The sequence below is a fragment of the Belonocnema kinseyi genome, chromosome 2 (genome assembly GCF_010883055.1).
Source record: "Belonocnema kinseyi isolate 2016_QV_RU_SX_M_011 chromosome 2, B_treatae_v1, whole genome shotgun sequence".
Classification (NCBI taxonomy): domain Eukaryota; kingdom Metazoa; phylum Arthropoda; class Insecta; order Hymenoptera; family Cynipidae; genus Belonocnema; species Belonocnema kinseyi.
In genome coordinates, this window is record NC_046658.1 from 65,056,860 (window position 1) to 65,069,449 (window position 12,590).

General features: G+C 27.6%; 2 protein-coding genes across 5 annotated transcripts; one reads left to right on the forward strand and one right to left on the reverse strand.

The window, feature by feature from the left end:
* Nucleotides 1-1,208: 1,208 nt before the first annotated feature.
* LOC117167374 (ras-related protein Rab-24-like) lies at nucleotides 1,209-3,656 on the forward strand. Its single transcript, XM_033352252.1, has 3 exons — nucleotides 1,209-1,342; nucleotides 2,730-3,004; nucleotides 3,098-3,656. Exons 1-3 carry the CDS (start codon nucleotides 1,311-1,313, stop codon nucleotides 3,214-3,216), a joined length of 426 nt encoding a protein of 141 aa, XP_033208143.1. The 5' UTR covers nucleotides 1,209-1,310; the 3' UTR covers nucleotides 3,217-3,656.
* Nucleotides 3,657-7,284: 3,628 nt separating this feature from the next.
* Nucleotides 7,285-12,550, reverse strand: LOC117168458 (S-adenosylmethionine mitochondrial carrier protein-like). 4 transcript variants are annotated; one of them, XM_033354125.1, is made up of 8 exons: nucleotides 12,196-12,550; nucleotides 9,183-9,339; nucleotides 9,001-9,110; nucleotides 8,516-8,759; nucleotides 8,128-8,266; nucleotides 7,911-8,060; nucleotides 7,807-7,857; nucleotides 7,285-7,734 (listed from the first exon to the last, which is right to left on the reverse strand). In XM_033354125.1, the coding sequence occupies exons 1-6, from the start codon at nucleotides 12,262-12,264 to the stop codon at nucleotides 7,931-7,933; spliced, it is 849 nt and encodes a 282-aa protein (XP_033210016.1). In that variant the 5' UTR covers nucleotides 12,265-12,550; the 3' UTR covers nucleotides 7,285-7,734; nucleotides 7,807-7,857; nucleotides 7,911-7,930. The 4 variants fall into 4 exon arrangements, with proteins under 4 accessions (XP_033210016.1, XP_033210015.1, XP_033210014.1 ...); XM_033354124.1 differs by having other exon boundaries at nucleotides 7,285-7,740; XM_033354123.1 differs by having other exon boundaries at nucleotides 7,807-8,060.
* Between the last annotated feature and the right edge of the window lie 40 nt (nucleotides 12,551-12,590).

A 12,590-nucleotide genomic window follows, 5' to 3' on the forward strand; every position in this document is an offset into this window, starting at 1 on the left:
CCCCCCGATTCCCATTTTCATGTTTCGTTCGCACCCTTTTTCCTTTCTCTCTCTGCCGCGCTTACTGACGCTTCTTCTTAGTGTAACTATGACCGGGAAGTGCTCGGACCCTATCTCATTCCCTACCTTCATACTCCCTGTCATATGCCGCATTCTTTCTTCATCCTTTTAAACAATTTATGTAAATATCTAATTATCAGTGGAAACTAGTATTTTATGTATTAGAAACAATTCGTATTAAAAAAAAACGCAAAAAAATCATAGCGCCAAAAACGCACAAAATCCAATTTTTCACTTACGGGGTTTTTTGGGACCCTATAAACTAGACTTATGCGGGGGTGATATTCAAAAAAACAATTCGAATGAATATGTGAACCACCCTTTTACTTGGGGATCACAGTCTTATTTCAGATAAACATTCTTCAAGAAAAGTTGAAGCTGAAACATTTTAAAACATGTTGAAAATGTGAACACTGGAAACAGAAGTTGTTATCCAATATAAAATTACTATAGTAAAAAATATAAAATTATTTTAAAAATAACTATTAAAAAGTTAACATTTTTTTATTAAAATGTACCAAGTTAATTAAAAAATACAATATTCCAAGTTGATCAACTGAAAAGTTAAAAGTTCTAACTTGAAAAATTTAAAGTAATTTTACTTATAAGTATCACCATATTTTTATTATTGATTATATTTTTTGAAAAGGAAATATTTTTGGCTGTAAGAGCGATTTTAAATCTATAAAAATGATTTATTTAACACATTTTTTCTGTCGAACTTTGGTATATTTCGGTAATTGGATTTCCAACCTAACTATAATTCTTGTTTTAAAATTCAATTCTTTAATAGTCAAAAATCATTCAAAATTGTTTTCAAATACCAAATTTCTAATGAAAAGCTTGCGTATTTTCCCTTTTTTGAACTCATTTTGCGTTTTGCTTCGTGTGATTATGGACATAAAATACCAGTCTGGCTTAGTGTAAACTTGCACTACAATTTAATAGAACAAGAAATCTAAAATGATAAAATCAAATTTCTCGTAATTTTACAATTAATTTAAAAGTTAATTATTAATAGAAAACTGGAGGCTACCTGCGTGTGATTTTTCTCTCTAATTTATGTTACATTATATTTTTGTAATCTTACACTAGGAATTACTGGTATTTTATGTCCAATAACTCATGTTTGGAATTTTTTAACATTTTGCCTAGAGGTAATATAAATAACAATATAGTATTTTTCTTACTAGACAATTGGGGTTGCATTTGCAGCCAAGCAAATTGAGATCGGAGACCGAACGTTAACTATGGGGTTGTGGGACACTGCAGGCTGTGAAAGGTAAAATTTAAAAAAAAAATTCGAAAATTTCAGGAATAAGAAAATAATTAATAAATTGAATATAGGCCCAAACAATTTATAATTGAAACTGACGACATTTAAGATCCAAAGAACTTATAGTAATTTTTAGAGTTGACTAAGAACCGAATTTTGTGTATGTATAATTTATTACGCAAGATGAGATTGTTAAAGATTATATTTCTAAAAACCTTTCTTTAAAATAATAAAAAAATTGCTGTTTATTGAAAGAATATTCAGTTTATATAATTTTGTTTTCTTATCAGTAATATTTCTATTTTCAAATAATTTCAAATTCTTAGATTAAGAATTAGGCGACATTAGTTCAAAATTGAACTATTTCAAATTGGAAGTCCCGATATTTGAATTATTTGTGCTATAAATTATAAATCATCCAAATTTTCGAATGCTAAATTTTAAACTTTGAATGTTAGCATTTAAATTGTTCGTTGTTGCACATTTTTCGTTTTTAACTGAATTTTTTTTTTCATTTTGAAAACTATAAATCACAATTTGAAGTGATTTTTTTGGGTCCAAAAATCGTTTTAATTTAACAATTTTAATTTGAAGTATTTTATTTTTAAAAAAAGTTTATAATTGTTCATTTTGTATGTTTCCGATTAAAAATAAAACATAGTTAAATAAATTTGTTTATTCTTAATATTTCATTTATACTTTTATTTATTTGAAGGAAAATTCTGTACTTGGATGATTTTTCTTAATTGGAGTAGATAAATTTGTTGTTTGTAACATTTTTAGTGACTTGAAAGGGCGGACATTTTGGTTTTTAAGTTGTTTTTTTGTGAATTAAGATAGTAATTTTCGAATCGATAAATTTTAAAGACTTGCAATAATTGGCAACTTTCAAAATCATAAAATTGAATTTTTTTTTAAATAAACAAATTCATATTTATTTTAATCGTACTTTTTAGTAAATTAATTTATTGATTGAAATTATAGTCGATCCAATGCTTGCATGGTTTATAAAAGTTTATTATTTTAAAAAATTCATGACAATATTTTTCCAAAGAACTAGTCTTTATTTCTAAAGTGTAATAAAAGTATATTATTCTATTTTTATCATTCCATTCAGTTTAATTTTAGTTGCAGCTGTTTCGGAATTTTAATAACATCCAATTCGAAAAATTTCAAACTGATCAATTCATAATGATAATTTTGAATATGAATTATTGCAAATCAAGTTTTGTGTTCTATCGAAAAATGTTTAATTCTGTCATAGTTTTTTTTAAATTCCATAAGTAGCTGGCAGCCTTTTTTAAAAATAATTTCTGGAATTCATTTCAGGAAAATGTAAACTGGAATTAAAAAACTGAATCGAAAGTCATGCATCTCAATTTTCCGTTTCTAGGTTCGAATCAATGGTTAAAGTATATTATCGAGGTGCTAAAGCTGCAATAGTTTGTTATGACGTTTCTAATCCCGAAACATTTAAGAGAGCAAAATTTTGGGTGAGGGAAGTGAGGGAAGTCGAGGAAAGTTGTAAAGTGTACATATGTGCCACAAAGAAAGACATATTAGACCTCGGAAGGTCAGCCGAGCCAGATTTAGAAATTGTTGAAAGGTATGCGCAAGGAATTCAATCCAAATTTTTCGTCACATCGAGCAAGACTGGAACAAACGTTGGTAAGACAATTTATTATTAATTGTAATCGTAAATTTGATTTGACTTCCCTTACAATAATGATCTTCTATTATTCGCGTTTTATTTTTTCGCAGCCGAATTATTTGAGGAGATTGCCAAAGACTACATCCTGAATCCAGAAAATGCTCAAAGTATAGAAGACAACTTTATTACTCTAACAGAGTCGAAAAATTCTAATAAGCCATGTTGCTGATCATGGCGTGGCCACTCGTTTTAACAGGAAAAGTAAGGGGAGAAGTCTTAAGGATTATTTTTACTGTTAGTTTCTATTTTTTATACTATGCGGGAATTTAAGCAGAGATTTTTTCGAGCGGGAAAAAACTGTAATTAGATATATTTTTGAATTTTAAGTTCGAGTGGCCACTTTGAAATAGGATAAGAAAAGCAAAGTGATGTTATTATAATATCTAAGTGTACGAGGAATCGACTGAATCAAGTGGAACTTGATACATAGCTATTACGATAAGGAAGTAATACCGAGATAAAACATTTTGATACATATATTCCTCAAGGTACTTTTAAATTGTTTAATTATATGTATAAAACATTTTTTAAATGTTAATCGATTTAAATACGAAGGAAGAAAGTATTTTACGTCAGTATATTTTATTGAATAAAATATCATGAAAATGGTTAATTATTATCTTTAAATTAATTTCCCTTTTCCCTCGATTAGACATTAAAATTTGCTTATTAATGATTTCTTGGTTAATACGATTTTGGAAAAAAATTTCGGTGTTTGATGATTGACACAAAGGATTTGAAGGAGTCTAGGTTTTAACATTCAATCGATTTCACTTGCCATATTTTTTAGCGAGGATAATAAAAAAATTGAGGGATATTTTTATGTTGTACAGTCCTAACCCAAGCTGGCGGGGATTCACTTTAATTGTCCCCTCCATTCTTAAATCTCCACTTGCAGAACAGAAATATTAAGCCCATCAAGCTGATTGTGAATAGCATTCACTCATAATTTTTTTAACCGCTCCTTGTAATAATGTAATCCAATTCTTTTGACCAACCTTCGATTAAAAATTTGTATTAATTTTCAATTTTTACTGTGACTTCTGGTACTCAGCAATAATTGTCTATTTTCGATTGTATAATTTTGTAACCAAATATAGCGGGATAACAAGTTTCAAGATTTGAATTTCTTCAATTTTTTAATGAAAATGGTGAAAGTAGATTTAAATGTTGCAATTATTAAATAGTTTCATTAATTTGGAGGGATTTCAATGCAATTGAAATATTTCAGAATACAAAATTTTCTAAAACTCCGGAAGATATGGAAGGATTTTCCAGGATAGATAAGGGTTTATGATATTTTAAAAGATTTCACAGGATTTTATAAGGCTTTCGAGGATTTGAATGTTTATAGGGGATTTTTAAAGTTCTCAAGTTATTTTAATAAATTTTCCAGGATTTCAGGAAATATTATCAAATTTCATGAAACTTAATAATAATTTAGAGCTTTTTAAGGTATTTGTCGTGCCAAAAGTCAGATATCTGACAAAAATAGTTTTTCTATGACCAATATTGGAAAAATTATTGCCATTTAATAAATGACGGCTTATTTTTCTGGGGAAACATCTACAACTTTACTGTTTCCAATTTTAAAAATAGCTGAATAATCTTAAAATATAATTATTTGTTTACATATTTTTTTCTTAGAAACAATTGTTCTAAAACGATTTATAGTCATAGAAGCCATAGCAGAATTTACTTTCAAAATTGAAAACAGTAGAGTTGTATAGAATGTTTTCCCGGAACAAAATAAGCCGTCATTTATTAAAATTGAATCATTCTTTTTAATTGGTAAGAAGCGACGATCAGAAAAAATTCAATTGCAAAAAACATGGTTGAAATTAATGTTTTTTTTTTTTGTGAATTTTAATATTTTTCCAAGAAAATGTTTTTTTCTTTAGAATAACATAAATTATTATATTTTGATTCTTAAAATCATAGAAAAACTATTTTTTTCATATATCTGACTTTTGGTACGACAACTGCCTTAAACAATGCTATAGTGAGTTAGATTTTGGCAGACAGAATTAAAGGAACTCCCAGAAGAATGTAGAGTTTACCTATGTGCGACAAAAAGTGATTTACTACATCCAGGCGACCCGGCAACACCGGATTTGAGCAATGTGAAAAACTACGTAAAAATGATGGCCAAATTTTTTTTGACTAAGAGTAAAACTGGAGAAAACATTGGTAAGAGAGAATACTTTTTTATTTTTTAATATTTTTACCCTTATTCATTTATTAACATTTATTTTTTCCTTTAGTTGAAATGTTCGAAGAAATTCCTAACGATTATCCAGAGAATTCAGAGAATAAATTTGATCATGATAACTGCAGCTACTTTTGTTGGATTTCAAGGATGTTTAAGTATAGTTGAAAAAAAATATATATTTCGCGCCTGTAAAAATGAGAGATTTAAAATGGTAAAAGAGATAAGATCAAACAATGATTGACTCATGTGAATATGTTACTTCGATTGATCAATTTTTTTCAAATTCTAAAAGAAACCAATTTTTCGAAAATCTGATTTTTACTATATTTGTAATTTAGGACACTATTTTTCAATACATATTACAAATACTTAAAGACGCAAAAATTATTTCTCCTTTCACTCGAAAAAATTCATTTAAACAAATATAAAAATGGCAAATAAATGCTTACAGATGGTTTCACCTCCCTGAAATATTGTAGACAATTGCCACAACATTTGATAATTCCGAGTATATTTTTCATTATGCAGTATAGAAATAATTTCATTTTTGGTCCTTATCAGTTGTCATTCTTATGTCTTCAAATATGAGTATTATAACGAGAAGACCTATTTTATGTATTATATAGGTACTTATAAAAGAAACCTTTAATATATCTCGAAATAAGTATTAATCAGCAGAGTCGAAGCCTTTTTTTCAGGTCGGGCAGGAGAACAGACTTAAAACATTGAAGGGCACAATTTGTACATAGTATAATAATATTATATTAAAACAAATTTTACACAAATAATAATAACTGAACAATACATAGTAAATACTAAATAATAATAATAATAAATACAGGCATGAAATTCATATGGCCACAGATTTCACAAATGTTACCAAATATTTTTAATATTTCAAAAAGATTTCTAAAGATTTCTGAATGATTTGGCAAATATTTAAATGATTTCATAACAATTTCAAATATTTTGCAAAGTTTTCGGACGGATTAAAAATATTTCACAAAGACGACAATAATTTTACAAATATTATCAAATATTTAAAAAATAATTTTTATATTTCGCATGTTACTAGCCACGTACAAAAAATTTTGCAAAGATTTTTCAAACATTTCAAATATTTCATAAAGATTTCAAATATTTCGCAAAGATTTAAGATATATTTAAAACACTTTACAAAGACATCAATGATTCCCCAAAGATTTCAATCATTTCACAAATATTACAAAATATTTCCCAAATTACTTTGCAGAGATTTCCGAAGATTTCCCGCAGATATGAAAGGTTTCAAATATATCGCAAAGATTTTACAAAGGCATCAATGATTTTCTCAAGGTTTTATCAAAATTTCAATAATTTCATAAATATTACCAAATATTTAGTAAAAATTTCAGAAAGATTATATGAAGATTACAATTATTTCTCAAAGATTGAAAAAATGTCGCAAAGATTTCGTATAGATTTAAATTTCAGAAAGACTTCAATGATTTTCCAAAGATATCAATAATTTTTTGAAATATTGTGCGAAATATTTGAAGAATTTCACAAATATTTAAAAAATATTGCACAGAGATTTTAATGATTTTCTAAGGATTTCACAAAAGATTTCAACGATTTCGCAAAAGTTTTAAATAGTTTAAAAAGATTTCACGAATACTTCAATTACCTCGCAAAGATTTTAACAATTTCGAAAATATCCCAAATACTTAAAAAATATTTGCAAAGAATATCAATTATTTCCCAAAGATATTAGAGTTTTCGTAAAGATTTGGAATATTTCGCAAATATTTCGGATAGATTTAAAAGATTTCACAAAAAAATCAGTGATTTCCTGGTGATTTTGAGAATACATCAATAATTTCACAAATGTTTCCAAAATATTTGAAAGATTTCCAAAGATTTCAGAAATATTTCACCAAGATTTCAATGATTTCCAAAGATTTCTCTAAGATTTAAATAATTTCAAAAATATGATCAAATATGTATAATATATTTGAAATATTTCGCAAAGATTTCGGATAGATTTCAAAGATTTAAAATATGTGTTAAATATTTCAGATAGATAAAGAATATTTTACAACGACATCAATTATTCCACAAAGATTTAATGTAGATTTTTGGAAAAATGCAATCGATCTGATGAATTTCATCATCAGATTTCAGAAGGAGGAAAAATTAATACTTTGCTTCTCCCTGGGCGATATCTGAGGGGGACATTGCCCCCTGTGCCCCCTAGGGTTCCGCCGTATAAATGAAGTTTAAAATAAGTTACTGACAAATATTACACGTACCATTTCTATTTTACACCGTTTATTGATCGACCGTTATTAGATATATAAGAGAAAGTATCTGACATTGGAATATTTTGTTCAATAAATATTTAATGAAAATGTAAGTTTGTCTTTTCTTGATTCGTGAAAAGCTTTATATCACAGTCAGAATTCCCTCAAAACTGCAGCAGCCTTCCAAAGTCACCTGCAACTGCGTAAAAAATTATAAATAATAGAGTGCAAAAATTTACTCTCATTAAATAAAGAATACACTTACAGAACTGAGTCGAGAGTTTTGTCTTGAATCAGGTTAATTAGTACAAAACATAATTAAATAATTCCAGCAGACCCTAAGTCACTCTTAGCTCTTGATTCTATCATTAGTTATTACTAGATAATTCTCAGCATCGAGTCGAAGACGTGTATGGGAATATTGTTTGGCAAGTTTTCTTAGCTTGTTCATATATTCCGAAAAATAATAGCCCTCCTACTGTGAAGCCACAAACTCTCGGATAGAATCCCGCAAACAGACTGAAAATAGATAACACTTAAAATGTAAAACTTTCAAATTTTTTTTTAACTATGATTTTTATCTCACCCCCGAACTCCATTTTCCCGGTAGATTTGACGGAACATGGAGACAATTTTAACTTCATCTTTACCAGCAGACGTGCTAGCTAACATTATTCTTGTTTTTGTAACGTCCAATGGTGTCGTGATGGAAGCAGAAATTGCAACTAGAGAAAATAAAATATTTCCTTGCATTTTTGTTCAAAATACACTTTCACCTTCAACTATTTTACTTTTTTAAATTTAAATTTAGCTGCAAATGCAAACAATTCATATTTTTTGTAACCACTTTATTTTAAAAGCGTTAAATGCAAACAAATTTAAATTGAACTTGTTAGATATTGAGAATTTTTATAAAAGTGACTTTTTCCACTTGTTTTCGCAAATTAGAATGAGTTTCTTAAAAACTGAATTACCTGAGGCTGCCCCGCATGCAGCTCCTTCCAAGGGAGTACATTCTCTATGGACGTGTTGTCTATATCGAAATTTAAAATATTCCCATAGAGGCATTTGTGTAAAACCAAACGGCATATCTCGAAGAACTGTGCTACCATATCCTCGGTACAACGTTTTCAAACCTAAGGAACTTATCGTGTCTCCCAACAATGCTTGCTTTCTTTGTTTAATTACTTCCACAGGTACTCGAATTAAACATGCAACCTGTGAGTAGAAATTTATAATCCGCATCTATTGAACTTTTGAGTACAAAATTAGTTTTCATTTCAACATTACTTTTCTTTCCAGATCAAACTTTGAAATTTGTGTAAATTAAATATTTCAATAATATCTGCATATTTAAAACTAGAAGAATTGAGCAAATTAATTGTTTTTTAATAATTATAAATAAACTTAGAACATAAATCGTAAAGGTTTATACTTTATGAATATTTTGTTATATTACCATTTCACCAGTGGCGGCAGCCCCCATGTGTACCATCCAATGATAATGGAAAGGTACATTTGGCTGAAGAAATTCCTTTATACCCTCATAAGTTACGAAAAACAGTGAAGCTAAAGTCATATTCTATGCTAATAAATTCTATTACTTTTTTAATTGTTTGTGGTATGATTTTTGATAATTACCTGCAGGCGCAGATCCTATCATTACAGGTAAAATTCCCTGATAAAGGCGTTTGAAACCCCCGGATTTCATAAATCCATGCTGACTTTGTAATCTGGTTTTTAAAGTATCGATCGGAAAAAATACTAGATCACATATCGTTCCTGCGAATGCTCCAGACTGTCACATAAAAAATATTTTCTGATATTAAAATTTATGCAAATTAGACCAAGATACCCGCATACAACTAAACTCCTACAATATCAGCAAAAAATAACTATTAATATTAAGAATATGAAACTTTGTTTTACTTCTAGTTTTTTTCTTCCTTTGATAACTTTATATTTTGTTTACTTTTGACTACGTTTCAAAGTATTCAAAACTGAACTGTGAATTAGTAAGGAACTTTTAGTGAAAGCTTATAGGCATAAAATTTAGGACTTTCAGAATGAACTCATCAGAAGCTACACAGGAGTTTTTCTATCAAGATTAATTTTTGAAATTCCACAGATAAAACATAAATTCCGTCATTTCCTATTTGCCTCTCGGTTTCAAAAAACTGCTAATAATTTTCCGATTTTAAATAATTAAAAAAAAATTGTCTTTCTTGCGTGTAAGAATAACATAGGGGATAAAATTGTAACACGCATCAAACTGATGGTCAAACTGGTCAGGTGGCACTAATATATACTAATTTACTTACCTCTGTATTGTTCAGATTTCAAAACAACATGTATAATATAAAATATATAAGGTTGGGATACCATAAAAAATAAAATTTGTATTTCTCATATACATATGTTTAAATACTAAAAAACATTCGCATATACACAACTATGCCTTTAAAAAAGTTTATTTCCTATAAAAATGTTGCAAATTGTGGCAACAGGATGGAAATTTTAATAGAAGAAAAAAATTTCCGGTAATTTTTCGGTTCACAAAACTTTCTCATGGTAATTGATATTAAGAAAATCAAACTTAAATAAGCTGTACATTTTTTTCATTTGTAGTAATAAAAAATAAATAGCAAATTAAGGCTCTCAAAGTTGAAAAACTTTGATTTCAACTTTTAAAATTGAAGCTTCAAAAAATTTTGAATCAAGCAATCAATAATGCAAAAATTATAACCTTTTAAAAATTGAACAGTTTTAAATTGTTATTTATGCATCAAAATTCAACATTTTAACTTATATATTTTTCTAAATATTATAATTTTTTGTAATTACAAAAATTTTGAATTAAATTGAATGAAATATTTTAATCGGCTATAAAATTAAATAAAACCGTTGAATTATGAATCAATTCATTCGAAATTACTTTAAAATAGAAAATAGTTTATAAGGTTTCAATTGTATGTTTACATTTGTTTAAATATAAAAGCTTTCTAATTGAAACAGTTTAATTTGAGCGTTAAAATCTGCAAACTATCTTATATTGAACATATTCTAAATCATTTTATAAAATCAATATTACTGTATGAAACAAAATTTTTTAATTGAAAATGAACGCTTCAAAATAAGGTCCTAAAATGAAAAATATTTAAAGCGACGGTTTTAGAATCACCAGTTTCAAACTGTTTGATTTCATGATTTAAAAAGTTAAAAACTGCAATTAATTTTTTTCTAATATGAAATTAACCTTATTTTGAATTGCATTATTTTTATTAATACTTTTGTTAGGGATGTAAAGTACATAATTCTTATTGCTTTTAAAATATTCTTTTCACATTCGAAATAAGCTTTACATTTAAAACAATTTTTTACCAATAGTTACTCAGCTTCAAGGATTCTGAGTCTAGGTATAAAATATTTCTTTCTGAATAAATAAACTTGTCATCTTGGAATATTTTCAAATGAGAGAAGTTTATAATTTACATTCATTTTGATGTTTTTTTCAATGACTCAACGATTAAGGTTTTAAATTTAAGGCTGCATAAATTGGATATTAAATTATTAATTTTTCAATAAATCAGACTTCACTGTCCAAAATTATTTTGAAACAGGGGACATTTGGCGATAAATATAGATGCAATAAAAAATTTAATATGAAACTCTCAACAAAAGAGTTGAGCGTTCCAGATAAAAAGTCGAATTGTTTAGAAAACAGTCAACTTTTAAACCCGAAAGATTAATTTCCAAAAAAATCATTTTGAATAAAACAGTTGCATCTACAAATAAATACTTAAGACTTTCAATCAAGAGACGAATTTTTAACTAAATGGTTAAATTTGTAACCACATGGTTGTATTTTCATGCCAAACATACGAATTTTTTAGAATACAGTTAAATTTTTAACTAAAAAGTTAAGTTCTTGCCAAGAAACGTGTCTTTTCAAACAAAAAGTATGAATTTTCAATACAAAAGGTCATATTTTCTATAAAAAAAATACATTTTCAACAAAATAGTATGTAATTAAATTTTCAAATAAAAGGAGTTGGACTTTCTCTTCAGTGAAAAAACAAGAGGGGAAAATGGGAAGTTTTTTGGATTTGAAATGTATCGATTTTAAACGTTGTCGACTGTTTTCCACTTGAAAATGTCAAACTGCTGTTAAGGATTTTTATTTGAAAAATGGAAATTGTAAAGTTTCAAACGCCATTAATTAACCATTTTCCAAGCATGATCAATTATTCAATTTTTTTAATGTTGAATTAATTCACAATCACTACCTGTTCATAAAGAATGTACCTATATCCTTATCGTGAAAATTAGGTCAAAAACAATAATATCTTTATTCATAACTTTTTCTAAAAATAATAACTTTGGAGAAAAACGGAAGAAGTCGATTAGTCGCATCAAAAAAGTCGCACGTTTATGCAAGGCTGTATTTCAAGTGATCGGTTAGATTTTTCATCTGAAAATTTGTAAAATTTCCAGTAAAAAATTTAATTTACTATCAGTTTCCGGTCTAGCGACCATCGTGTATAATCCATAAGAGAATAAATAAATATATGCATATAATTTTTTATTAATAAGAATTTGAGGTTATGTTGCGGTTTTAACCGCATAGAAGATAAAAAATTAATTTGATACTTACGATCAAAGACGAAAGGAATATATTCCTCGCATGCGATTCGTTTGCAGGTTTTGTATCTTCCCGAAACATGTCTTTGGTTTATATAATCCATACAAATATTCTCTTAAAAAAAACCAGTTAAGCACCGCACAACTCAAATTTTGAAAAAAATTAACCTAAAACGGACTGTCATAAAAAAAAACGAGCACGGGAGGAAAGTTGAAATCCGATGGAAAATATCAATAAGCACATTGTTTGCAAAGATCCCTTTTTGAGTATTTAAAATAAGAAAAAATAACCTCTTTCTGGACACGAGAAGGAGTACTGCAAAAACTATGCACAGTGCACGTGCGTCTGCATGACGTGTTCACGTGTGCATTGTGAGCATGCGCCATGCATTGTGATTGTCATTTACG